Below are 26,382 nucleotides of genomic sequence, written 5' to 3' on the forward strand. Positions count from 1 at the left end.
CCCTCCCCCCTCCCTATCTCTGTAACCTCCTCCAGTCCCTGCAATTCTCATCCTCCTGTTCAAAACCCTCCATGGTCCTCACCTCTCCCTATCTCTGTAACCTCCTCCAGTCCTATAACCCTCCCAGATCTCGTGTTCCACCAACTCTGGCCTCTTGCGCATCCCCCACTCCCTTCAGCTGCCTGGGCCCTAAGCTCTTGAATTCCCTCGCTAAACCTCTCCGCCTCGCTCTCCTCCTTTAAGATGCTTTGTAAAACCTACCTCTTTGACCCGTGCTTTTGGTCACCTGTCCTAATATCCCCTTATGTGGTTCGGTGTCAAATTTTGTTTGATAATTGCTCCCGTGAAGTGCCTTGGGCCGTTTTACTACATTAAAGGCGCTGTATAAATGCAGGTTGTTGTTGAAGCCACGACCTTCTGACACCGAGGCGAGTGTGCTAAGCTGCAACTGAGGCGTGGCTGACATCTCGGTTGTACGAGGGGAGCGACAGGAGGATTGCTGAACACAGCTGCTGTTGAGCAGTATTAGTTCCCCACAACTTCTGATACCATGCAAGGAAAGTTTTTTTACACAGCGTGTTAAGATCTGGAACACGCTGCCTGAAAGGAAGCAAAATCAATAATAAGTTTCAAAAGAGAATTAGATCAATACTTGAAGGGAAAACATTTACAGGGCTATGGGGAAAGAGCAGGTGACTGGGATTAATTGGAGAGCTCTTTCAAAGAGCTGGCACAGCCACGATGGGCCGAATGGCCTCCTGTGCTGCATCTTTCTCTGCTATGATTCTAAAGCTTAGCCAGGCAGATACCATCTCCATTGTTTACAAAGGACCCATATGCCACGTCCGTCGTACTAGATTGCAGCTTACTGTTCAAACCTTGCTGCAGCTGGGGAGCCATTCTTGCATCGCCCCTGGGCAGCGGGTTAAACAGGCCAGCTTGGGACGACAAACAGCGGAGAAAAACCAATTACCAAAAGTCAATTTTCCTGATTAAGTTCTCTATCAACTTCCCACCACGTTGGATCTTGTTTGGGGCGGTGTCGAGCAATGCTCCCTCTAAATTGCCTTTGTTGTGTGCGGCCTGTTTATTTCGATGCGCGGCCTCTTTAAATTTCTGCGCAAGGGTTGCATTTCAAATGGGAAAGCTCATGAGCCGCCTGCCCGGTACCTTGCAGATCACTGCGTGGCCGCGCATGCACGCTCGCAGCTTAGAGGGAACGTTGGTGCCAAGCATTCTGTGGTAATTGTCCTGCATTTTGCAAACCCAGTGATTGTTTAAGAAATTGTTTGTTTGTGATAGTGATTCATTTGTAGACGATACCTAGACAGGTGGATTGGACAAAAAGTCACAGCAGAGGGCTATATTGGCTTGTACACTCAAACGGCACCAGACAGCTTTGTGCGTGTGTGTCACGCTCGCCTGCACACACGCTCCAACAGCAAAGTCCTCATTTCTTCTTCCTCCCCATTGTCCATATACCCCATTTCTTCTGGGCGCTGCTGAGACTTCCTCTCCTGTCTGATCCCAAGGCAGCGAGTGAGACCACACCTTGAGTATTGTGTGCAGTTTTGGTCGCCTTATCTGAGGAAGGATGTTCTTGCCATGGAGGGAGCGCAGTGAAGATTCACCAGACTGATACCTGGGATGGCAGGAATGACATGGAGAGATTGGGCTTATATTCGCTAGAGTTTAGAAGAATGAGAGGGGGTCTCATTGAAACTTATAAAATTCTAACGGGACCAGACAGACTAGATGCAGGAAGGATGTTCCCGATGGCCGGGGAGTCCAGAACCAGGGGTCACAGTCTAAGGATAAGGGGTAAGCCATTTAGGACTGAAATGAGGAATTTCTTCACCCAGAGAGTGATGAACCTGTGGAATTCTCTACCACACAAGGCAGTGGAGGCCAATTCATTAAATATATTCAAGAAGGTGTTGGATATATTTCTTAAGGCTAAAGGGATATGGGGAGAAAGCAGGGACAGGGTACTGAATTTGGATGATCAGCCATGATCTCATTAAATGGCGGAACAGGCTCGAGGGGCCGAATGGCCTACTCCTGCTCCTATCTTCTATGTTTCTATGTCAGAACTCGCTTGCTTTCACAAAACATGGAAGCTGTAACGTGAGTGACTTGGTGCTTCTGAACCCGTGCTAAACGGCCCGCGACAAAAATCTACGTAACTAAATGCAACACGTTTCCCTTTCATTGTACAACCGTAGTAATGTAAATCTTATTTTTCAAGTTATTTACAGTACAAAGTTGTATCGATTCTTCAAATATATCGAGAACAGGGACGTGGCCAAGACTGTCCTGAAAGAGCGCGGATTGAAGAAGATCAGGCTGGGTATTGAGGGTAAGTTCCGTTTTTGGCTGGAAATCATTGAATCGAACACACAAACTTTGTATATCATGGTAAGTGCTTGGGAAACTCGTGAGTAAAGTGCATTGCAAGGTGAAGTCTAATGAGGTGTTTTTGGTTGGGATTTAATTCCCTTCTTTCTATTTAACGTACTGTGTGAGTGAGGTATGTTGAATGATGCCCCGGTTGCATTGGCCAGGATATTTAGCAGCACGCTGGATATCTGGTTTCTACTGAAATTCCCACTGTGTACTCAGGGACTTGCGTGCTGTATTATGCATGATTTATGTTCCCATATCTGTGCAATAATCTAAATTTCAGGGAAGTCCTTGTAAATACAGCTGGTATAACCGGCCCTGGCGCACACACCCAGCTATTGGTTCATCAGCGTCCAACTGGAGGATTCTTGGCAATAGGTAGGAACCTGCGTACCGTGGCTGCAGTGTGTACCATCCACAAGATGCACTGCAGCAACTCGCCAAGGCTTCTTCGGCAGCACCTCCCAAACCCGCGACCTCTTCCACCAAGAAGGACAAGGGCAGCAGGCGCATGGGAACACCAACATCTCCAAGTTCCCCTCCAAGTCACACACCATCCTGACTTGGAAATATATCGGCCGTTCCTTCATCGTCGCTGGGTCAAATTCCTGGAACTCCCTAACAGCACTGTGGGAGCACCTTCACCACACGGACTGCAGCGGTTCAGAAGGCGTCACCACCACCTCCTCGAGGGCAATTAAGGATGGGCAATAAATGCTGGCCTTGCCAGCGATGCCCACATCCTGTGAATTAATTTTTTTTTAAAGCTATGAGCAGAGTTGTCTTCGCCAGACTCTTGCCTCGAGCAGCATTACTCCCCTGGCGTGATGGCAGGCCTCAGTGGAACATCGGAAAATATTGCACAGGACAAGACCAGCAGCTCCATCCAGCCTGTTGTGATGCCTTGTGTATCAAGGGATATCCCCTAGGTACCATGTGTCTCCCAGGAGGCTGCAATAAAAAAAAACAGATCAAAAACCCAAGGCTGATCTAGGGGGAGGAAAAATTGGAAAGTTCCTCTCCGATCCCTCTGGACGATCCACGCTAGCCCAGGAGACCACGTTGGCCCTCACACATTATTTGGTGCCAACCTCTTGTTGTTGTGATCTCCGCCCCAGCCAAGAACCAGTCTCTCTCTCTCTCTCTCTCTCACTGAATACCTTTGAGAGAGAAAATCAGAACTCGCTGTATATGGATAGCTAGCTGGCTTCAAGACAGAAAGCAGAGAGTAGGGGTAAAGGGTAGCTATTCAGAGTGGCGGGAAGTGGGGTCCCACAAGGATCAATGCTGGGACCACTGTTGTTCACAATTTACATTAACCATTTAGAAACACCATTTTTAAATTTGTGGATGACACCAAGTTGGGGGGATAGTCAATACTGAGGAGGACAAATGAATTTCAACACATAAATGTGAGATATTACATTTTGGTAAGAAAAATAGGGAGGTCACACTTGGAAAGTAAGAATCTAAATGGGGTAGAAGAGCAAAGGGATCTCGGAGTACAAATCACTAAAGGTAGTGACGCAGGTTAATAAGGCCATTTAAAAAAAAAAAAGAGCAAACCAAGCACTTGGTTTTATTTCTAGACGGATAGAATTGAAAAGTAGAGAAGTTATGCTAAACTTGTATTGAGCCTTGGTTAGACCACACTCGGAGTACTGCGTACAATTCTGGTCGCCATATTCTAAAAAGGATAGAGGCACTGGAGAGGGTGCAGAAAGGATTTACAAGGATGATACCAAAAAGGATGATGCGAGGGTATACCTATCGGGAAAGAATGAGCAGGCTGGGTTTCTCTTCTCTTGGAAAAAGAGAAGGTTGAGGACTGACCCACATAAGAAATAGGAGCAGGAGTCAGCCATTCGGCCCGTCGAGCCTGCTCCGCCATTCAATAAGATCATGGCTGATCTCCAACCTCATCTCTACTTTCCTGCTCAATCTCCATATCCCTTGATTCCCTTAATATTCAAAAATCTATCGATCTCAGCTTTGAATATACTCGGTGACTGAGCCTCCACAGCCCTCTGGGGCAGAGAATTCCAAAGATTCATCACCCTCTGAGTGAAGAAATTTCTCCTCATCTCAGTCCTAAATGGCCGACCCCTTATTCTGAGACTGTGACCCCTGGTTCTAGACTCCCCAGCCAGGGGAAACATCCTCCCTGCATCTACCCTCTCAAGCCCTGTAAGAATTTTGTATGTTTCAATGAGATCACCTCTCATTCTTCTAAACTCTAGAGAATATAGGCCTAGTCTACTCAATCTCTCCTCATAGGACAATCCCCCCATCCCAGGAATCAGTCTGGTGAACCTTCGTTGCACTCCCTCTATGGCAAGTATATCCTTCCTTAGGTAAGGAGACCAAAACTGTACACAATACTCCAGGTGTGGTCTCACCAGGGCCCTATATAATTGCAGTAATAGAGGTCTTTAAAGTTATGAAAGGTTTTGATAGAGTGGATAGAGAGAGAATGTTTCCACTTGTGGGGAAGAGGATAATTGGAGGCCATCAATATAAGATAGTCAGCAAGAAATCAAATATGAAATTCAGAAGAAACTTCTTTACCCAGAGAGTGGTTGAGGCGAATAGTACAGATGCATTTAAGGGGAGGTTAGATAAGCATATGAGGGAGAAGGGAATAGAGGGTTACGCTGATCGTTAGATGAGAAAAGACGGGAGGCGGCTCGAGTGGAGCATAAACGCTAGCATGGACTGGTTGGGCCGAATGGCCTGTTTCTGTGCTGTATATCCTTTGTATACCTTCAGCAGAGAACTGGGCTGGTTCCTGTCTGGTGCGGCATTAGCCTGATCTGAACCATTTTGTATTTGATGGCCCTTTCCTGTGGGGGTTTTTTGTGCTCAAGGTGGGAGATGTTAATGCTGGGTAATGAAACTCCTTTTTCAGGCGCTTACAGCCAGCGTACAGAGGGGGTTTTCATCCCATCTGTTTCAGCTGCATTCCAAAGCTCTGCTGCCCGTATCCTAACTCGCACCCAGTCCCGTTCACCCATCACTTGCTGTGCTCGCTGACCTACATTGGCTCCCGATCCGGCGGCAACTCAATTTAAAAAAAAAAAAAAAAAATTATGATTCTTGTTTTCAAATCCCTCCATGGCCTCACCCCTCCCTATCTCTCTAACCTTCTTCCAGATCTCTGCACTCCTCTAATTCTGGTCTTTTGAGCATCCCCGATTTTAATCGCTCCACCATTGGCGGCTGTGTCTTCAGCTGCCTGGGCCCCAAGCTCTGGAATTCCCTCCCTAAACCTCTCCGTCTCTCTCTCCTCTTTTAAAACATTCCTTAAAAGTGGCCTCTTTGACCAAGCTTTTGGTCACCTGTCCTAATATCCCCTTCTGTGGCTTGGTGTGAAATTTTGTTTGATAATCGCTCGTGTGAATTGCCTTGGGACATTTTACTATGTTAAAGATGCTATATAAATGCAAGTTGTGTTGTTGTTGGATTTGAACCCATCTCCCAAAGGCCAGCATCTGACCCAGTGCAGCTGGAGGATTTACATGCTCTACTACCACTGCTCTCGTGTAAATAGAGCAAGACAACCCTCTGCACAAAGCATCAGTCTTGTGACGGGCCTTTTAAAAGTGTACCCTGTGCTCGGGACAGGAGGAAGGCCATTCAGCCCCTCGAGTCTGTTCTGCCATTCAATGAGGTGATGGCTGATCTGTATCTTAACTCCATTATCCACTTTAGTTCTGTAACCCTTAATGCCATTGCTTAACAAAAATCTATCTCTCAGTTTTGACATTTTCAATTGACCCCCAGCCTCAACAGATTTTTTTTTGGGGGGGTGAGGAGAGAGTTCCAGCACCCTTTGTGTGAAGAAGTGCTTCCTGACATCACCCCTAAACGGCCTGGCTCTAATTTTAAGGTTCTGCGCCCTTGTTCTGGACTCCCCCCACCAGAGGAAATAGTTTCTCTCTCTCTCCACCCGATCAACTCCTTTAATCATCTTAAACACCTCAATTAGATCACCCCTTAATCTTCTAAACTCGAGGGAATACAAGCCCAGTCTCTAACATTTCATCGGATCAGGAGTAGGCCATTTAGCCCCTCAAGCCTGTTCCACCATTCCGCCTGTCCTAATTTAACCTTTTTAGCCCAGGACTGGGCTCTACACATGCTAGTAAAATGAGCTTGGAGACGGCGCAAATAACGTTACCCAAAACCATCCTGGGAGCACCATCACTCCAAGGACTGCAGTGGTTCAAGAAGGCCCACCACCACCATCTCAGGGCAACTAGGGATGGGTTTCCCAGCATTGTCCACATCCCAGGAACCGAATGGAAGGCCCAGTGCCCCATGGTGTTGCACCAGGTGGGAGGATGCTGGCTCATGAGTCTCGTCTGTCCCTGTATCACGTTCTGTTGTTGGGCAGTGAGGCTGGAGGAGACAGTAGGTGGGTTACACCCAGTTACTTGAACCAGTAACAGCGGCTTTGACGGTCCTGGTCACAGTTTGTCGATCTACCCTGATGAATGAAGAAAGCCATTGCTGATCCCGTTTCCAGTTGGTCTTTACACGGTGCACGCGCACTCTCGCGCCAACGCCACTCCTTGGGTGAGAGGGCAGGCTGAGCACTTTCCCCCAGGCCTCTTCCACCGACTTGCCCCTGACCAATGGGGAGAGGAGGCTGGGGTGATGACCCCAGGTATTTTCCCTTCCCTGCCACCCGAGGAAGCCCTTGGGTACTTCAGGATCATCTCTGACGACAGACCCAAGGTTTGGAACTCCCTGTGGGAGGAATCGCAGGCACGGATTTGTGTTGTACCCATTCCCCTCCCAAGTCAGAAGGTCATGGGTTCAACCGCCACCCCAGAGACTTGAGCACGTAATCCAGGCTGACGCTCCCAGTGCAGCGCTGAGGGAGTGCTGCACTGTCCGAAGTTCCGTTTTTTGGGTGGGCTGTTAAACCGAGGCCCCGTCTGCTCTTTGTTGGACATAAAAGGTCCCATGGCACTATTCAGAGGAGATGGGGAGTTCCCCCACTGTCCGAAGCAATATTTTATGACTCAAATCAACATTCAGTTAACTTGTTTATTTCCATCTTTGTCTGCATAGCACCAGTGACTGCCCTCAAAACGCATTCCGTGCCTGTGACGCACTTTGGGGAATTTGGAGAAATTAAGTCGTTGGATAAATGCAATTTCTCTTTTCCCCACTTTCTCTTCCTCTCTTCCACCCCCCCTCACTTTCTCTTCCTCTCTTTTTCCCCCCCCCCCCCTTTCTCTTCCCCCCCACTTTCTCTTCCCCCCCACTTTCTCTTCCCCTCTCTCCCCCCCCACTTTCTCTTCCCCTCTCTCCCCCCCACTTTCTCTTCCCCCCACTTTCTCTTCCCCTCTCTCCCCCCCACTTTCTCTTCCCCCCTCTCCCCCCCCCCACTTTCTCTTCCCCTCTCTCCCCCCCACTTTCTCTTTCTCCCCCCCCCTCCCACTATGTAAAAGGCCCTTGACTTTTCTTGCCAACAGGAAGTGTTATTGTGCCTCCTGCTCCATTCTCAGTTGCAGTAGCACTGATGCGCCTCTGTGTGTTTAGGTTACCCCACGTACAAGGAGAAGGTGAAGAAGAGGCCGGGCGGCCGGCCCGAGGTCATCTACAACTACGTGCAGCGGCCATTCATCAGGATGTCCTGGGAGAAGGAGGAGGGCAAGAGCCGCCACGTTGACTTCCAGTGCGTGAAGAGCAAGTCCATCACCAACCTGGCGGCAGCGGCGGCGGACATCCCCCAGGACCAGCTGGTGGTCCTGCACCCGACTCCACAGGTGGACGAGCTGGACGTCCTGCCCAACCACCCCGCCAACAACGAACTGGAGCTGGAGCCCCAGCCCCCGGCTGTCTGACGGGGCGGGCGGGCGGGCAGGCAGGGGAGAGGGGGGCTGGCGGAAACCCTTGAGCATGCTGCTGGTATTTGACCTTGTCATGCGTTTATCTGTGGAAGAGAAAGTGTCGGCATCGTACACTACTGTGCAAAGTATGGCCGTAACTGAGTGAGCTGCTATACGTCTAAGTTACAACTTTTGATATATATATATACATATATATGGCCAAAAGCAAATTGCTTTTGGGGCTGGGAAGAGGGGAGATAGAGAGAGGAATGCCTTTGTTGTGGTTTCTTCTTCCACATTCTTATTTTTAAAATGCACACCGTTACTTAAAAAGGCTGTTGCAGTCTGGGTGCTACGTATCGGGGAATGGCTTTGGTCTGCAGTTTTTTTGTTTTAGCCAAGTGCTCCGTGAAATGCATTTAAATTTCTGCCGGTGCAGTAGCGGCGGCACTTTAGGGAAAGGGACTGTCCAGATCTTGCACACCAAATTTGCCCTGGTGGATTGAAGTACTCGCTCTGTCTTTAGGCACAATTATTTTTTGGGGTTGGAAGATAAAAAGTATATATTGGAGGTAATCGCTGTCTGCTGGAGGTTGTTGCTGTCCTGTGAAGCCATTTTGAAGTCTTTTAATTTCCTGAACTATATGTACATGTTGCAGGAGTGTTCTTTGTATCTCTTAACAGCTGATGAATGATTATATAAATAAATAAACATCATAAGCATTTCTCCTTTCTCGTGTGAAATTTTCTCGTAAACGGGTCAGTTTTTGACAGGTAACTTTTGTTTCGAAACATAAGAATTCGGAGCAGGAGTAGGCTATCCGGCCCCTTGAGCCTGCTCCACCATTCAACAAGATCAAGGTCCCTTGCTTTTTGTGGTATATATCAACGATCTAGACTTGAATATAGGGGGTATGATTAGGAAGTTTGCAGATGATACTAAAATCGGCTGAAGAAGGAAGCTGTAGACTGCAGGACGATATCAATAAATTGGTCAGGTGGGCAGAACAGTGGCAAATGGAATTCAGTCCGGAGAAGTGTGAGGTAATGCATTTGGGGAGGGCTAACAAGGAAAGGGAATACACATTAAATGGTAGGACACTTGAGTAGTGTATGTCCACAGATCCCTGAAGGTAGCAGGCCAGGTGGCATACGGAATGCTTGCCTTTATTAGCCGTGGCATAGAATATAAGAGCAGGGGGAGGTTATGCTTCAACTGTATAAAACACTAGTTAGGCCTCAGCTAGAGTACTGCGTGCAGTTCTGGTCACCACATTACAGGAAAGATGTGATTTCACTAGAGAGGGTACAGAGGAGATTTACAAGGATGTTGCTGGGAGTAGAGAATCTTAGCTATGAGGAAAGACTGGATAGGCTGGGTCTGTTTTCCTTGGAACAGAGGAGGCTGACGGGAGACCTTATTGAGGGGCCCAGATAGAGTGGATAGGAAGGACCTATTTCCCTTGGCAGAGGGGTCAAAAATCAGGGGTCACAGATTTAAAGTAATTGGTGGAAGGTTTAGAGGGGAAATTTCTTCGCCCAGAGGGTTGTGGGGGTCTGGGACTCGCTGCCTGATAGGGTGGTAGAGGCAGGAACCCTAACCACATTTAAAAAGTACTTGGATGTGCACTTGGAATGTTGTAACCTGCAGGGCTACGGACCAAGAGCTGGGATTAGGCTGGATGGCTCTTTGTTGGCCGGTGCAGACACAATGGGCTGAAATGGCCTCCTTCCGTGCTGTAACTCAAATGATTCTATGATCAAGGCTGATCTTCGACCTCCACTCCATATCCCTTGATTCCCCATGGGTCCAACAATCTATCGATCTCAGTCTTGAATATACTCATCGACTTGAGCATCCACAGCCCTGAGTGAAGAAATTCCTCCTCATCTCAGTCCTAAATGGCCGACCCCTTATCCTGAGACTATGTCCCCTAGTTCTAGACTCTCCAGCCAGGGGAAACAGCCTCTCGGCATCTACCCTGTCAATCCCCCTCAGAATCTTGTATGTTTCAATGAGATCACCTCTCATTCTCCTAAACTCCAGAGTATCGGCCCAATTTACACAATCTCTCCTCATAGGACAGCCCTCTCATCCCAGGGACCAATCTGGTGAACCTTCGTTGCACCGTCTCCAAGGCAAGTATATCCTTCCTTAGGTATGGAGACTAAAACTGTGACCTTCCAGAAACTCCAGTTTATCTTTCCTCCTCCGCACAGCAAGCTGCCACAACACAATGTGATGACGACTGGATCATCTGTTTTACTGAGACTGCTCGAGGGATTAAATGTTGGCCCAGAACTGCCGCCCTCCTCAAATTAGTGGCCGAGGGTACGTCCACCTGAGCGAGCAGACGGGGCCTCCGTTTAACGTCTCATCGGAAAGACGGCACCTCTGACAGTGCAGCGCTCCCTCAGCACTGCACTGGGAGATTCGGCCTGGGGATTTTGTGCTCAAGTCTCTGACCACCTGCTACTCAGAGCTACAGCTGACTGAACTCCTCAAAAATATATAAAGCGCAGACGTTGTTTGAAAAATACACGTCAGAGGCAGGTGATTCATGGAAAAACAAGCCGGACGTATCAGGCTAGCTGGTGAACTGTCTAGCCTGCCTGTGTCTCGGCTTTAGATACCATCGTTTCCTGTAGATAATCTCCATTCATACAAGAAGCTGCAGTATTAGATTTCATGGTAACATGGAATTGGGTGTTGTTAGGACATGTGACTGTTGCTTTATAAATAGTTTACATACCCTAGCATTCATTACCAAGTGTCAGCTCCCCATCCTTGTTCACAGTTGAAGTCGTCTTTGAAAGGACTGCCCTTCTACAGCCTTCCAGTAGGTTGCAGCAAAGATAGGAGCGGGAGGAGGCCATTCAGCCCCTCGAGCCTGTTCCGCCATTCAAGATCATGGCTGATCTGCGACCTAACTCCATATCTCTTAATACCTTTGGTTAACAAAAAGCTATCAATCTCCGATTTAAAATTAACAATTGATCTAGCATCAATTGCCGTTTGCGGGAGTTTCAAACTTCTACCACCCTTTGTGTGTAGAAGTGTTTCCTAATTTCACTCCTGAAAGGTCTGGCTCTAATTTTTAGGTCCTGTCCTAGTCCTGGAATCCCCAGCCAGCGGAAATAGTTTCTCTCTCTACCTACCCTATCTGTTCCCCTTAATATCGTGAAAACTTCATTCAAATTACCCCTTGTCTAAATTGCAGGGACTGGTGTGTTCCTGGCCTAACATGTCCCTTAAAAGTAAAGACTTGCATTTATACAGCACCTTTCACAACCTCAGGACGTCCCAAAGCACTTCATATAGCCAATCAAGTGCTTTAAGTGTGGTCACTTATGTATGAAACACAGCAGCCAAGTGTAGCGTGGCTCAGGAGGAACAGGTGACCTTGGACCTCTGGTTCTCAAAGCTCTCCACCACTGGGGGTTTTCCTCACCTCATTGATAGAGATTGATCGCTGTGATTAGTTAACAACTTGCATTTATATAGCACCTTTAACATAGTAAAGCTTCACAGGAGCGATTATCAGACTGAATCTGACACCGAGCCACAGGAGGAGATATTCAGACGGGCGACCAAAAGCTTGGTCAAAGAGATAGGTCTTAAGGAGTGTCTTCAATGAGGAAAGGTTTAGGGAGGGAATTCCAGAGCTTAGGGCCTAGCCAGCTGAAGGCACGGCCACCAATGGTGGAGAGATTATGATCGGGAATGCGCAGGAAGCCAGAATTGGAGGAGCGCAGAGATCTCGGCGGCGGGGGGGGTGGGACTGGAGGAGGTTACAGAGATAGGGAGGGGCGAGGCCATAGAGGGATTTGAAAACAAGTGAGAGAATTTTAAAACTCCATTACCGTTGTATCATGCGGCAAACTAGATGGATCTTGGTCTTTCTCCATCTTTGGCAATTCTTAAAATATTTATTTTGTCTATTTTCCCGTGTTCTTGTAAAATAATTCGACTTTGAGCTGCTGGAAGCAGGTAGTCTCGACCATGACTCTCCTCCACAAAACCATCACCGCACATTTACAACCTTGCTTAAAAACGTTCGCTTTATTTTACATTTAGCTTTTTTTTAAAAAAAGAGGCACGGCACTAAAAAGCGATGTCAAGTTGCACAGCAGTACGTCACACTTGCACGAGGTCATAGAACCCTGTGGAATATCGCCCGCCACACGGGCTGAAGAGGTGATGGAAGATTCCCAGGTACAACGCTACAAGGTCAGGCAGACACACTTGTTCAAAGAAGGGGGATTTAGGTTCAGGAATAAATTTAAATTAAGTCTTTTTTATATATATTAAAAAAAAGAAAATGCAATCAGGATCTCGACTCTCGCTGTTGGAGAAAACCGTATCTTGGGACGGGATAAGGGGGGGAAAGAGATTAACGGCAGTACAAATCCCATTTACACACTGACATGAATCAGTCATTCAAGAAAGAAAGACTTATGAAATAATAGTGAGCGGCCTACGGGCGGCGCTCTCCAGGGAGAGTATAAATACTCAGGCACGGGCCCAGCTTGCGCAGGACATTCTTAACCGGAACTAATGAAGGACACAACTAGACCTCCATGTTGTAAAACAGTTGATTAAAGCTTTGTTTAACGCTTAGACCAAGTGCCTAGTAATTTTGTTACGTCACACACTATATACAAATATTTTAAGATGGCAATTCCTTGCTCTTTATACAAGATGATTTCTGTAAAAAATAAACAAACTGTACAAAGCGACTGAACAAGATGAACTCTGCAATTTTAAAACACGTTTCACAGCTAATACATTAAATATTTATATATATAGCTAGGACACAGCAATTCAGGAATAAAAAACAACTTTATGACACGATTTGTTTTTTCTTTACAAGAGATTATGCGCATTGGGAATCTGTGGTGTAAAAAACCCACACCTTTGCAAAGTTAGACTCCGGAAAATACTTCTGTTTTTTTGCGGGGAGGGGAAATAAAACGAAATGCCATTAAAATATCCTCAGAGGGAACTAGTCAGTAACTCAAGGTTAACGTAGAAACTTCACTCCGGTCAGATTGGGCCGATACTCTCGAGTTTAGAAGAATGAGAGGTGATCTCATTGAAACATACAAGATTCTGGGGGGGATTGACAGGGTAGATGCTGAGAGGTTGTTTCCCCTGGCTGGAGAGTCTAGAACTAGGGGGCATAGTCTCAGGATAAGGGGTCGGCCATTTAAGACCGAGATGAGAAAAAATTTCTTCACTCAGAGGTTTGTGAATCTTTGGAATTCTCTGCCCCAGAGGGCTGTGGATGCTGAATCATTGAGGATATTCAAGGCTGAGATCGATAGATTTTTGGACTCTAGGGATATGGAGATTGGGCGGGAAAGTGGAGTTGAGGTCAATGATCAGCCGTGATCTTATTGAATGGCAGAGCAGGCTCGAGGGGCCGTATGGCCGACTCCTAATTCTTATGTTCTTAAATGCATTGGGTGGGGGCGGGGCTGACACGGCTTGTGTGGGATCCACACACGAAGGTCTTGGCTACGTGCAAGTCGATAAGCAACACGCAGACACACACACTTGGCAAAAGGTCCAACGAGCGGCTCCATCAGCGTTCGACTCAATGCGCTGCTGTCTATAGAAACTTCTCGGGGTGGGGGCGGTTGCCAACCCAACAAATTGTTCAGAGGGGCCACGGCAAGTCACTAAAATCGACTGGACCGCCGAGCCCTGCATCGGCCTCGAGAAGGCTCATGATCACCGCCATGGCTGCCTCGTCATTGCTGGGACTGCTCGATGAACGATCCTCGATCAGGTCGATACCCAGCTGAGAGTTGCCACCTGAAAGATGGAGGTGAAAGTGAACTTGGATGAAGGGAGGAAGCAAGATACCGCGCGGTATGGCGAATCCATATCGCGGCCCCGGGCGGGCCAAAGACTTTACTGAAGCAAAAAAAAACGCCGCCAGTGCTGGGGATTCCGAAATAAAAATGGAAAGTGCTGGAATCGCTCAGCAGATCTGGCTGCTTTTACATAAGATTACACAGGATATACGGCACAGAAACAGGCCATTCGGCCCAACCAGTCCATGCCGGCGTTTATGCTCCACTCGAGCCTCCTCTCGTCTTTCCTCATCTAACTATCAGCATAACCCTCTATTCCCTTCTCCCTCATGCGCTTGTCTAGCCTCCCCTTAAATGCATCGATACTATTCGCTTCAACCACTCCCTGTGGTAGCGAGTTCCACATTCTCACCACTCTCTGGGTAAAGAAGTTTCTTCTGAATTCCCTGTTTGATTTCTTGGTGACTATCTTATATTGATGGCCTCTAGTTTTGCTCTTCCCCACAAGTGGATACACTCTCTCTGTATCCACTCTATCAAAACCTTTCATAATTTTAAAGACCTCTATTAGGTCACCCCTCAGCCTTCTTTTTCCAAGAGAAAAGAGACCCAGCCTGTTCATCCTTTCCTGATAATGTAAACCCTCGCATTTATTGTAAGATTTTATGAAATGTTGTGTCAAACGGAGCTTGCACCATCGTAGAAACCTCAAACATTTGAAGCCTCATGTGGTAAACCACGTTCACTATCGTTAGCACTGTTCACCACTGTTCGTTATAACTGTATCACTGACCACTATTGTATCACGGTACGAGGTCGCCTCTTGCCACACTGCTATACCTGGGATGACCACTGCCGACTCCGCCTTGGCTCCACCCACCAGGCCAGGTATAAAGGTGAGCGACTGGCTGGTATTCCTCCTGCTTGGATCGGATCACCCACGAGAGTGGGCTGTTATTTAGTCAATAAAAACCTTTAGTCACCTTCGTAACTCTTCGCCTTTTATTGGAGGAATTGATAGGTATATCAATTTTATTGACTAAATTTAATGATGTCCGACAACGAGTCACAACCGGCGGAGGAGCCACCAGCGCAGCTCCCAGGAGCACAGCCACACCAGCCAGCTTGGCTGCGAGCCCTCAGACCGCCGTACCTGGACCTGAACCCACGAGCAGCAAACTCAGCCGCAGACTTTAAACACTGGCTGGTCTGCTTCGAATCATACCTGAGAGAATCCAGCGTCCCTCAGGCATCCAAACTAAGTGTCCTGCAGGCACAACTGAGCCCGAGAGTATACACTCTCATCGAGGACATGACTACCTACGAGACCGCCATCAACCTGCTGAAACAGAAGTACCGGACCCCGGTAAACTACATGTACGCTAGGCACCTCCTAAGATCACGGCCGCAACAGCCAGGAGAATCAGTAGCCGAATTCTCACAGGCGCTATATGCACTCGCCAGGAACTGTGACTTTAAATCGGTGTCGGCAGCCGAAAATACTGAAGATAATATCCGCGACGCATTCCTGAAAGGCCTACGGTCCGAGTACTCACGGCAAAGACTGCTGGAAGCTAAAGACCTCAGCATGGAAAAAGCTGAAGCCCTCGCTATCTCCCTGGAAGTGGCCCACCAAGATCAGGAAGCATTCACCAGGTACTGCTCGCGACCCTGGGACTCGGGTCCGACCCCTACCACAGCACCCTTCCCAGCGCCGCCCCCGGGACCTACCTCTGCGTCGGCGTCCCGGACCCGACCGGCCCCGCCACCCCCGGCACCGGCCCCGACATCGGGCATCCGCGATCGGGCCGCCGGCTGTTTTTTTTGTGGCCAGGAGAAGCACCCGAGGTCGCGCTGCCCAGCCAAGAACTCTATATGTAGAACCTGCCTGAAGAAAGGCCACTTCTCCAAGGCCTGCAGGAGCGGATCCTCAGAGGCCAGCAGTGCCGCATGCGAACTATGGGGGCGGCCATCTTTGTTTAGGGCAACTGAGGCCAGCATCCCCACACATGAGTCATGGGGGCGGCCATCTTTGATTAAGGCAACCGACCCCAATAGTGCCTCATGGGGCCCTACCTCGTGGGAGACGCCATTTTACTCACCACGCCCGACCGCCTCGCCCGCAGATGACAACGACTCGCTCAGCTACACACTAGCTTCCGTCACCCTGGACCAAGCCCGCCCGCACCATCTGTCCAAGTCAATGATGGACATCAAAGTGAACGGCCACGCCACGACCTGCCTGTTCGACAGCGGAAGCACGGAGAGCTTCATCCACCCAGACACGGTGAGCCACTACTCCCTCTCTGTCCTACCAACGCGCAGCCGAATCTCGATGGCATCGAGGTCCCACGCCACGGACATCAGCGGCTACTGTGTCGTGACCCTGTCGGTTAAGGGCACGGAGTATAAAAACTTTAAACTCCTCGTCCTCCCCCATCTCTGCGCTGCCGTCCTACTAGGGCTGGACTTCCAATCCCACCTCCAAAGCGTAACCCTAGCATACGGTGGACCCCTCCCCCCACTCACAGTCAACAACCAGCAAACGTTAAACCGCCCACCGCGTAACACCTGCAGCCTCTCCACCCTCAAGGTCCCGCCACCCTCTCTGTTTGCTAACCTTACCCCTGACTGCAAACCCGTCGCTACCAAAAGCAGGCGGTATAGCGCCGGGGACAGAGCCTTCATTAGCTCTGAGGTGCGGCGCCTCCTGAAAGAGGGCATTATCGAGGGGAGCAGCAGCCCCTGGCGTGCCCAGGTCGTAGTCGTAAAGACCGGCGATAAAAACCGCCTGGTCATCGACTACAGCCAGACCATAAACAGATATACCCAGCTGGACGCATACCCCCTCCCCCGCATATCTGACATGGTCAATCAGATTGCACAGTATAAAGTATTCTCGACCATCGACCTGAAGTCGGCCTACCACCAACTCCCTATCCACCCTGAGGACCGCCAGTATACCGCCTTCGAGGCGAATGGGCGCCTATACCACTTCCTTAGGGTCCCCTTCGGTGTCACTAATGGGGTCTCGGTCTTCCAAAGGGAGATGGACCAGATGGTTGACCAGAACGAACTGCAGGCTACATTCCCCTACCTAGATAACGTCACTATCTGCGGCCGCGACCAGCAGGAACATGACGCGAATCTGGAGAAATTCCTCCGTACGGCCCAACGGCTGAACCTCACCTACAATAAGGAGAAATGCGTGTTTAACACCACGCGCCTTGCCATCCTCGGCTGCGTAGTGGAGAACGGAATCATCGGCCCCGACCCAGAAAGAATGCGCCCCCTCATGGAGCTACCCCTCCCCCACTGCCCTAAAGCACTTAGGAGAACCCTGGGGCTTTTCGCCTACTATGCCCAATGGGTACCCAATTACGCGGACAAAGCCAGACCCCTCCTGAAAGCCACTTCCTTCCCCCTCACGGAGGAGGCGTGCGCGGCCTTCTCCCTCATTAAGGGAGACATAGCCAAGGCCACGATGCACGCAGTGGACGAGTCCATCCCCTTTCAGGTGGAGAGCGACGCCTCCGACTTCGCCTTAGCCGCCACCCTAAACCAGGAGGGGAGGCCAGTGGCCTTCTTCTCAAGGACCCTACAGGGCCCCGAGATCCGACATTCGTCGGTCGAGAAAGAGGCCCAGGCGATCGTGGAGGCAGTACGGCGCTGGAGGCACTACCTGGCAGGCAAACGATTTACCCTCCTCACCGACCAGCGTTCGGTGGCTTTCATGTTTAATAACAAGCTGAAGGGCAAAATCAAGAATGACAAGATTTTGAGATGGAGAATCGAGCTCTCCACCTACGATTATGAGATCTTGTACCGGCCAGGCAAGCTGAACGAATCCCCTGATGCCCTTTCACGAATGACATGCGCCAGCGCGCATATCGATAGGCTTCAGACCCTCCACGACCAGCTCTGCCACCCCGGAGTCACCAGACTCTACCATTTCATTAAGGCCCGCAACCTGACCTACTCCATCGAGGAGGTCAGGACCATGACCAGGAACTGCCAGACCTGTGCGGAGTGCAAACCGCACTTCTATAGGCCGGACCGAGCAAGCCTGATCAAGGCCACCCGCCCCTTCGAGCGCCTGAGCATCGACTTTAAGGGGCCCCTCCCGTCCTCTGACCGTAATGTGTACTTCCTCAACATCGTTGATGAGTACTCCCGTTTCCCCTTTGCCTTCCCCTGCCCCGACATGACCAGTAGCACGGTCATTAAGTGCCTGAATGCCCTCTTCGCCTTGTTCGGGTTCCCGAACTATATACACAGCGACCGGGGCTCCTCCTTCATGAGCGAGGAACTCCGGCAATTCCTCCTAGAGAGAGGTATTGCAGCAAGCAGGACCACCAGCTACAACCCCAGAGGTAACGGTCAGGTGGAAAGAGAGAACGCGACGGTATGGAAGGCCGTCCTCTTAGCCTTAAAGTCTAAGGGCCTCCCAACCTCCCGCTGGCAAGAAGTCCTCCCGACAGCGCTGCACTCCATCCGGTCATTACTTTGCACGGCCACTAACACCACCCCCCATGAACGAATGTTCGTTTTCCCCAGGAAGTCGACTACGGGAACCACTCTACCAACCTGGCTGACCGCCCCGGGGCCGGTCTGGCTGCGGAAACACGTGAGGACCCATAAAACGGACCCCCTGGTCGAGAGGGTGAACCTCCTGCACGCCAACCCCCAGTACGCCTACGTGGCGTACCCAGACGGGCGGGAGGACACTGTCTCCCTACGAGACCTCGCACCCTCAGCCGATCCGGAAACACCGCCACCACCCCCCCCAACCTCAGTCCAGGTAGACGGCATGCCGGAACCCCACGAGCCCTCGCCGACCACGCAAACACCAGCATCAACACCGGATAAGGCACCAGCACCGGATAAGGCAACACCACCGCTGCGGCGATCGGAGAGGCTTACGAAGCCTCCGGACAGACTGACCTACCAGAATTGGTAGTACACTTCACCCCGCCGGACTTAATTCTAAACAAGGGGTGAATGTGGTAAACCACGTTCACTATCGTTAGCACTGTTCACCACTGTTCGTTATAACTGTATCACTGACCACTATTGTATCACGGTACGAGGTCGCCTCTTGCCACACTGCTATACCTGGGATGACCACTGCCGACTCCGCCTTGGCTCCACCCACCAGGCCAGGTATAAAGGTGAGCGACTGGCTGGTATTCCTCCTGCTTGGATCGGATCACCCACGAGAGTGGGCTGTTATTTAGTCAATAAAAACCTTTAGTCACCTTCGTAACTCTTCGCCTTTTATTGGAGGAATTGATAGGTATATCACCTCACGAGCTGTAAATTTGAGTATCATTGAATGAGGCAGCACAGGAGGCCGCCATTCAGCCCATCGTGCCTGTGCCAGCTCTTTGAAAGAGCTCTCCAATTAGTCCCACTCCCCCCTGCTCGTTCCCCACAGCCTTGCAAATTTTTCCTTTTCAACCACTTAACCAATTCCCTTTTGAAAGTTATTATTGAATCTGCTCCCACCGCCCTTTCAGGCAGTACATTCCAGATCACAACAACTCGCTGCGTAAAAGAAATTCTCCTCCTCTCCCCCTCTGGTTCTTTTGCCAATCACCTTAAATCTGTGTCCTGTGGTTACCGACCCTCCTGCCACTGGAAACAGTTTCTCCTTATTTACTCTATCAAAACACCTCATGATTTTGAGCACCTCTATTAAATCTCCCCTTACCCTTCTCTGCTCTGTTCGAAGGAGAACAACCCCAGCTTCTCCAGTCTCACCATGCACGTCCCTCATCCCTGGTACCATTCTAGTAAATTTCCTCTGCATCCTCTCCATGGCCTTAGGAACATAGGAACAGGAGGAGGCCATTCAGCCCCTCGAGCCTGTTCCGCCATTCAGTGAGATCATGGCTGATCTGCGACCTAACTCCATCTACCCGCCTTTGGCCCATATCCCTTAATACCTTTGGTTAATAAAAAGCGATCAATCTCAGATTTAAAATTAACAATTGATCTAGCATCAATTGCCATTTGCAGAAGAGAGTTCCAAACTTCTACCACCCTTTGTGTGTAGAAGTGTTTCCTAATTTCACTCCTGAATTCTAATTTTTAGACTATGCCTCCTAGTCCTAGACTCCCCAACCAGCGGAAATAGTTTCTCTCTATCTACCCTGTCTGTTCCCCTTAATATCCTGAAAACTTTGATTAGATCACCCCTTAACTTTCTAAATTCAAGGAGAATACAACCCGAATTTGTGTAATCTCTCCTCGTAATGTAACCCTTGAAGTCATTCTGACATCCTTCCTAAAGTGTGGTGCCCAGAATTGGACACAATACACCAGCTGAGACCTAACCAATTAATATGCCCGTTATTGGATGCAATCACTGCGGAATGAATAAGTGTAAAAAGGCCGAGGAGTATCCCCAGACAAGAATCTGTAGGGTAGCTCCCATTGGCTGAATACTGCAGCGCCTTTCTTTACAGGCTGGGTTACGGTTAAGTGCCTCAAATCAAATGCCAATAAAAGTGTCCAGTATTAACTGCATCAAGCACTTGAATCGCAGGGCTTGGCTGGAAGAACTAGCTGCTTCCACAACCCATGAATCATCCCTTATAGCCTTGCAGGGAAACCTTTGTTTCATTAAAAAAAATATGCAGGAATTATAAAAAGGGTCGGACAGCACATGTAAAACGGCAGATTAACGTCTTGGGTGCTGACCCATCAGCAGAACTGGGAGCTGGACAATAAGAGGGTTCTATAATGGTAACAGGAGCAGGCCATTCGGCCCCTCGAGCCTGTTCTATAATGGTAACAGGAGCAGGCCATTCGGCACCTCGAGCCTGTTCTATAATGGGAACAGGAACAGGCCATTTGGCCCCTCGAGCCTGTTCTATAATGGGAACAAGAGCAGGCCACTCGGCCCCTCTAGCCTGTTCCATAATGGGAACAGGAGCAGGCCACTCGGCCCCTCTAGACTGTTCCATAATGGGAATAGGAGCAGGCCATTCGGCCCCTCGAGCCTGTTCCATAATGGGAATAGGAGCAGGCCACTCGGCCCCTCGAGCCTGTTCTATAATGGGAACAGGAGCAAGCCATTCGGCCCCTCGAGCCTGTTCTATAATGGGAACAGGAGCAGGCCACTCGGCCCCTCTAGCCTGTTCCATAATGGGAACAGGAGCAGGCCATTCGGCCCATCTAGCCTGTTCCATAATGGGAATAGGAGCAGGCCACTCGGCCCCTCGAGCCTGTTCTATAATGGGAACAGGAACAGGCCATTTGGCCCCTCGAGCCTGTTCTATAATGGGAACAGGAACAGGCCACTCGGCCCCTCGAGCCTGTTCCATAATGGGAACAGGAGCAGGCCATTCGGCCCCTCTAGACTGTTCCATAATGGGAACAGGAGCAGGCCATTCGGCCCCTCGAGCCTGTTCCATAATGGGAATAGGAGCAGGCCACTCGAGCCTGTTCTATAATGGGAACAGGAGCAGGCCACTCGGCCCATCGAGCCTGTTCTATAATGGGAACAGGAGCAGGCCATTCGGCCCCTCGAGCCTGTTCTACAATGGGAACAGGAGCAGGCCACTCGGCCCCTCGAGGCTGTTCTATAATGGGAACAGGAGCAGGCCATTCGGCCCCTCGAGCCTGTTCTATAATGGGAACAGGAGCAGGCCACTCGGCCCCTCGAGGCTGTTCTATAATGGGAACAGGAGCAGGCCACTCGGTCCCTCGAGCCTGTTCTATAATGGGAACAGGAGCAGGCCATTCGGTCCCTCGAGCCTGTTCTATAATGGGAACAGGAGCAGGCCATTCAGCCCTTCATGCCTGCTCTTTAATGGAAACTGAGCAAAATAAAAGGCCACGGGAGACACAGGCTTGCTGGTTTCACTCATTCTCTTTCCCATTTTGCTCAGTCCCGTTAGGTGACTGATCTCCCAGTTCTAATGAAGGTTGCCCAACCTTACAGGATTGCCCCCCCCCCCCAGCCCCGGAGTCTCCAGGAATGAAAAATTAATCTCTGGAAAACAGGTGCAAGCAAAACCCGGGAGAAAAATCATAGGGGTATTAAAAATATTGTAGATTTTTTTTCTTCTCTTTCTATGAACACTTTTGTCAATTGCCTGTAAAAATTTTGGAGATTGGACAGGGAGAAATAAAGCTGTATGACTGACAGTCGCGAATCGCCCAATCGGGTGCCTTTCTGACTGTGGAGGCGGGGCATTGTGAGGATGGATGTGTCGGGTAATCAATGGGGGCGGGCATACAGAAAAAAATTGCTCATAAAGCGCCTCGAACAACCTCAGGACATCCCAAAGCGCTTTACAGCCAATGAAGTATGTCTTTAAGTTCATGGGATGTGGGCGTCGCTGGCAAGGCCGGCATTTATTGCCCATCCCTAATTGCCCTCGAGAAGGTGGTGGTGAGCTGCCAGAGGGGCAGTTAAGAGTCAACCACATTGCTGTGGGCCTGGAGTCACATATCGGCCAGACCGGGTAAGGGCGGCAGATTTCCTTCCCTAAAGGACATTAGTGAACCAGATGGGTTTTTACGACAATTCGATAGTTTCATGGTCACCATTGCTGATACTAGCTTTTTAGTCCAGATTTATTTAATTAACTGAATTTAAATTCCCAGCTGCCGTGGTGGGATTTGAACTCATGTCTCCGGATCATTAGTCCAGGCCTCTGGATTACTAGTCCAGTAACATAACCACTATACTACCGTACCCCCTGTTGTAATGTAGGAAATGTGGCAGCCAATTTGCACACAGCAAGCTCCCACAAACAGCAATGTGATAATGACAAGTTCATCTGTTTTTAGTGATGTTGATTGTGGGATAATTGTTGGCCCAGGACACTGGGGAGAACTCCCCTGCTCTTCTTCGAAATAGTGCCGTGGCATCTTTTACGTCCACCCGAGAGAGCAGATGGGGCCTCGGTTTAACTTCTCCTCCGACAGTGCAGCACCCCCTCAGTACTGCACTGGGAGTGTCAGCCTAGATTTCTGTGCTCAAGTCTCTGGAGTGGGACTTGAACCCACAACCTTTGATGAAACCTTAGGGAATATGTCCAATCAGGGTTGGCAATCCTGGTCTACACCTGAAATGCTAACCTGCCTTTTCCGCATTTCATGCACTGACTGACCTCCTGGGTGTCCCCAGCATTATTTTCTGTTTTTATTTCAGATTTCCAGCATCCGCAGTATTTTGCTTTCGTTTCCCATTTACCCGCCTTGGTTCCATATCCTTCGATACCCTTACCCAACAAAAATCTATCAATCTTAGTCTTGAAATTTTCAATTGGCCCCAACAGCATCCACAGCTTTTTTTTTTTTTTTTTTTGGAGGGGGGGAAAAGAGAATTCCAGATTTCCCAAAAGACATGTACAGGAAGCTCTCTTTTTACCGGTACCTAAATATCCTTAAATCTCTCTTAACCGGCAAAATTCAGGAGTAGGTTCAGGTATGTTTTACTATATATTAGTGGCCGTGTGTACGGGGCTCTCATACCTTGGTAAGTATACCTCTCTGTAATCCGGACTTTTTGATCAACCGGCACCACGCCGGTCCCGTCGGTGCCGGATAAAAAAAAAAGTTTCCTGTACATTGTTGGTCCCCTGACCCATTAGTTCACAACTCATTTCTCCCCCCAACCCATCACAGCCCACACCACTCATCGATCTGTGAAGAAACTCCCCTATCCCAGTCTGACTGCCTCCCCTTGTCCCACTGCCACCAGAGTTCCAGCTAAGGTGGGCGCTGGCGTGGTGTTGGTGTTCAGAGGGACCTGGGTGTCCTTGTACATGAATCACTGGAAGTTAACATGCAGGTACAGCAGGCAATTAGGAAAACAAGTAGTATGTTGGCCTTTATTACAAGAGGATTTGAGTATAAGAGTAAAGATGTCTTACTGCAATTATATAGGGCCCTGGTGAGACCACACCTGGAGTATTGTGTACAGTTTTGGTCTCCTTACCTAAGGAAGGATATACTTGCCATAGAGGGAGTGCAACGAAGGTTCACCAGACTGGTTCCTGGGATGGGGGGATTGTCCTATGAGGAGAGATTGAGTAGACTAGGCCTGTATTCTCTAGAGTTTAGAAGAATGAGAGGTGATCTCATTGAAACATACAAAATTATTACAGGGCTTGACAGGGTAGATGCAGGGAGGATGTTTCCCCTGGCTGGGGAGTCTAGAACCAGGGGTCACAGTCTCAGAATAAGGGGTCGGCCATTTAGGACTGAGATGAGGAGAAATTTCTTCACTCAGAGGGTGATGAATCTTTGGAATTCTCTGCCCCAGAGGGCTGTGGAGGCTCAGTCGTTGAGTATATTCAAGATAGAGATCGATAGATGTTTGGATATTAAGGGAATCAAGGGATATGGGGATCGGGCAGGAAAGTGGAGTTGAGGTTGAAGATCAGCCATGGTCTCATTGAATGGCGGAGCAGGCTCGAGGGGCCGAATGGCCGACTCCTGCTCCTATTTCTTCTGTTCTCTTGTGCTGTAATTGCTATGAATCTATTATATTTCACACTGCCACTCGTGAAGTGAAGTGTCCAGCGCAATGTACATGTTGTGAACCTGGGGAAATGGATATGATTTGCTGGCGATACCAGAGAGAGCAGCACTTACTAAGTAGTGAGCTGTTGTCAGCGTATGGATAAGCAGTACTGTCCGTTACATGCCCGGGCAGTAGTCCTGTATTGGTCATGTCTGAGGTGCCACCATTCAGAATCTAGAGAGAGACAGAGATCAAAGTCACCACCAGACCCACAATTGATAACTTTATCGAACGCTGCCCCAGCACCGAATCTCCCTTTAACTATAAAAGAAAGACCGACCTGCATTTCTACAGCGCCTTTCACGACCACCGGACGTCCCAAAGCGCTTTACAGCCAATGAAGTACTTTTGAAGTGTAGTCACTGTTGTAATGTAGGAAACGCAGCAGGCAATTTGCGCACAGCAAGCTCCCACAAACAGCAATGTGATAATGACCAGATAATCTGTTTATGTGATGTTGATTGAGGGATAAATATTGGCCCAGGACACCGGGGAGAACGCCCCTGCTCTTCTTTGAAATAGTGGCCGTGGGATCTTTTACGTCCACCTGAGAGAGCAGACGGGGCCTCGGTTTAACGTCTCATCTGAAAGACAGCACCTCCAACAGTGCGGCACTCCCTCAGTACTGCACTGGAGCATCAGCCTAGCTTTTTGTGCTCAAGTCCCTGGAGTGGGACTCGAACCCACAACCTTCTGACTCAGAGGCAAGTGTGAGATGTCCGGTGGTTGTGAAAGGCGCTATAGAAATGCAAGTCTTTCTTTCTTTTAGATCCACTGCGTTAGAATTTCTTTCTCAGTGTCTTCAGCATTTCCAAATCACCTTTGACCAACTATTGATTTAATTCGCTTTAGTACAAGATTGTATCGGGCAATAATTTACTTTTTTTTAAATTTGATGTGAGCGCAGTGTCTGACATTTATTCCATATTTAAATAACTCTTTTTAAAAGAATAGGTCCTGTTCATGTGTGACACTCAAAGTGTGACATTTAAACTGTGACAGACGACTTCACAACATCTGTAAATACACGAGCAAATCGCCCGCGGCTCTGCACGTGGCGAGTTAGAGGATATGCTGGATAAATACTCGAAGGGAAAAAATTTACAAAAGTATGGGGAGAGCAGGGGGGGAGTGGGACTAATTGGAGAACTCTTTCAAAGAGCTGGCACAGACCCGATGGGCCGAATGGCCTCCTTCTGCGCTACAACGTTCCATGATTTCAACAAAAAGTGTGACAGGGACAATGTGAAGAATACAAGAATTAGGAGCAGGAGTCGGCCCCTCGAGCCTGCTCCGCCATTCAATAAGATCATGGCTGATCTTCAACCTCATCTCCACTTTCCTGCACTATCCTCATATCCCGTGATTCCCTTAATATTCAAAAATCTATTGATCTCTGTCTTGAATATATTTCAAAATTTATGATCAGAATCTCCGCTGTTTCTTCCCTCGGGATCTTGGGATGTGAACTATCAGGCCCTGGTGATCTGTCTACCTTACGTTGGAGCAATTTACTCCCTTTGACTAACAGTCTCCACTCCCTCTGGTTGATCTATAATCTCAACATCCACGTGCTCTGTGAAAACTCAGGCAAAGTATTTAGTGTCTCTCTCATTTGCTCACACTCCGCTTCAGGGCCCTGCCCTTACCTAACCTTTTAAGAACGTAAGAATTAGCAGCTGGAGTCGGCCATTCGGCCCATCAAGCCTGCTCCACCATTCAATAAGATCACGGCTGATCATCGACCTCAACTCCACTTTCCCGCCC

The 26,382-nt window shown here is 49.1% G+C and overlaps 2 protein-coding genes across 2 annotated transcripts in view; one reads left to right on the top strand and one right to left on the bottom strand.

Moving 5' to 3' along the window:
* btbd10b (BTB (POZ) domain containing 10b) overlaps positions 1-8,971 on the top strand; it is a 102,549-nt gene extending 93,578 nt beyond the window's left edge. Inside the window, exons 8-9 of the mRNA XM_086008358.1 lie at positions 2,249-2,359; positions 7,957-8,971. Coding sequence (XP_085864484.1) covers positions 2,249-2,359; positions 7,957-8,261 — 416 coding nt within the window. The 3' untranslated portion in view covers positions 8,262-8,971. The remainder of the gene's footprint in view (positions 1-2,248; positions 2,360-7,956) is intronic.
* A 3,310-nt stretch (positions 8,972-12,281) lies between these two features.
* Positions 12,282-26,382, bottom strand: part of bmal1a (basic helix-loop-helix ARNT like 1a) — a 61,971-nt gene continuing 47,870 nt past the window's right edge. The window contains exons 13-14 of the mRNA XM_086007542.1: positions 24,687-24,789; positions 12,282-14,067 (exon numbers count right to left, since the gene is read on the bottom strand). Of these exons, the coding sequence (XP_085863668.1) occupies positions 13,910-14,067; positions 24,687-24,789 (261 nt within the window). The 3' untranslated portion in view covers positions 12,282-13,909. The remainder of the gene's footprint in view (positions 14,068-24,686; positions 24,790-26,382) is intronic.

This window comes from Somniosus microcephalus, chromosome 15, assembly GCF_052327205.1.
Source record: "Somniosus microcephalus isolate GS21.2 chromosome 15, FLI_Smic_1.0, whole genome shotgun sequence".
NCBI lineage: Eukaryota > Metazoa > Chordata > Chondrichthyes > Squaliformes > Somniosidae > Somniosus > Somniosus microcephalus.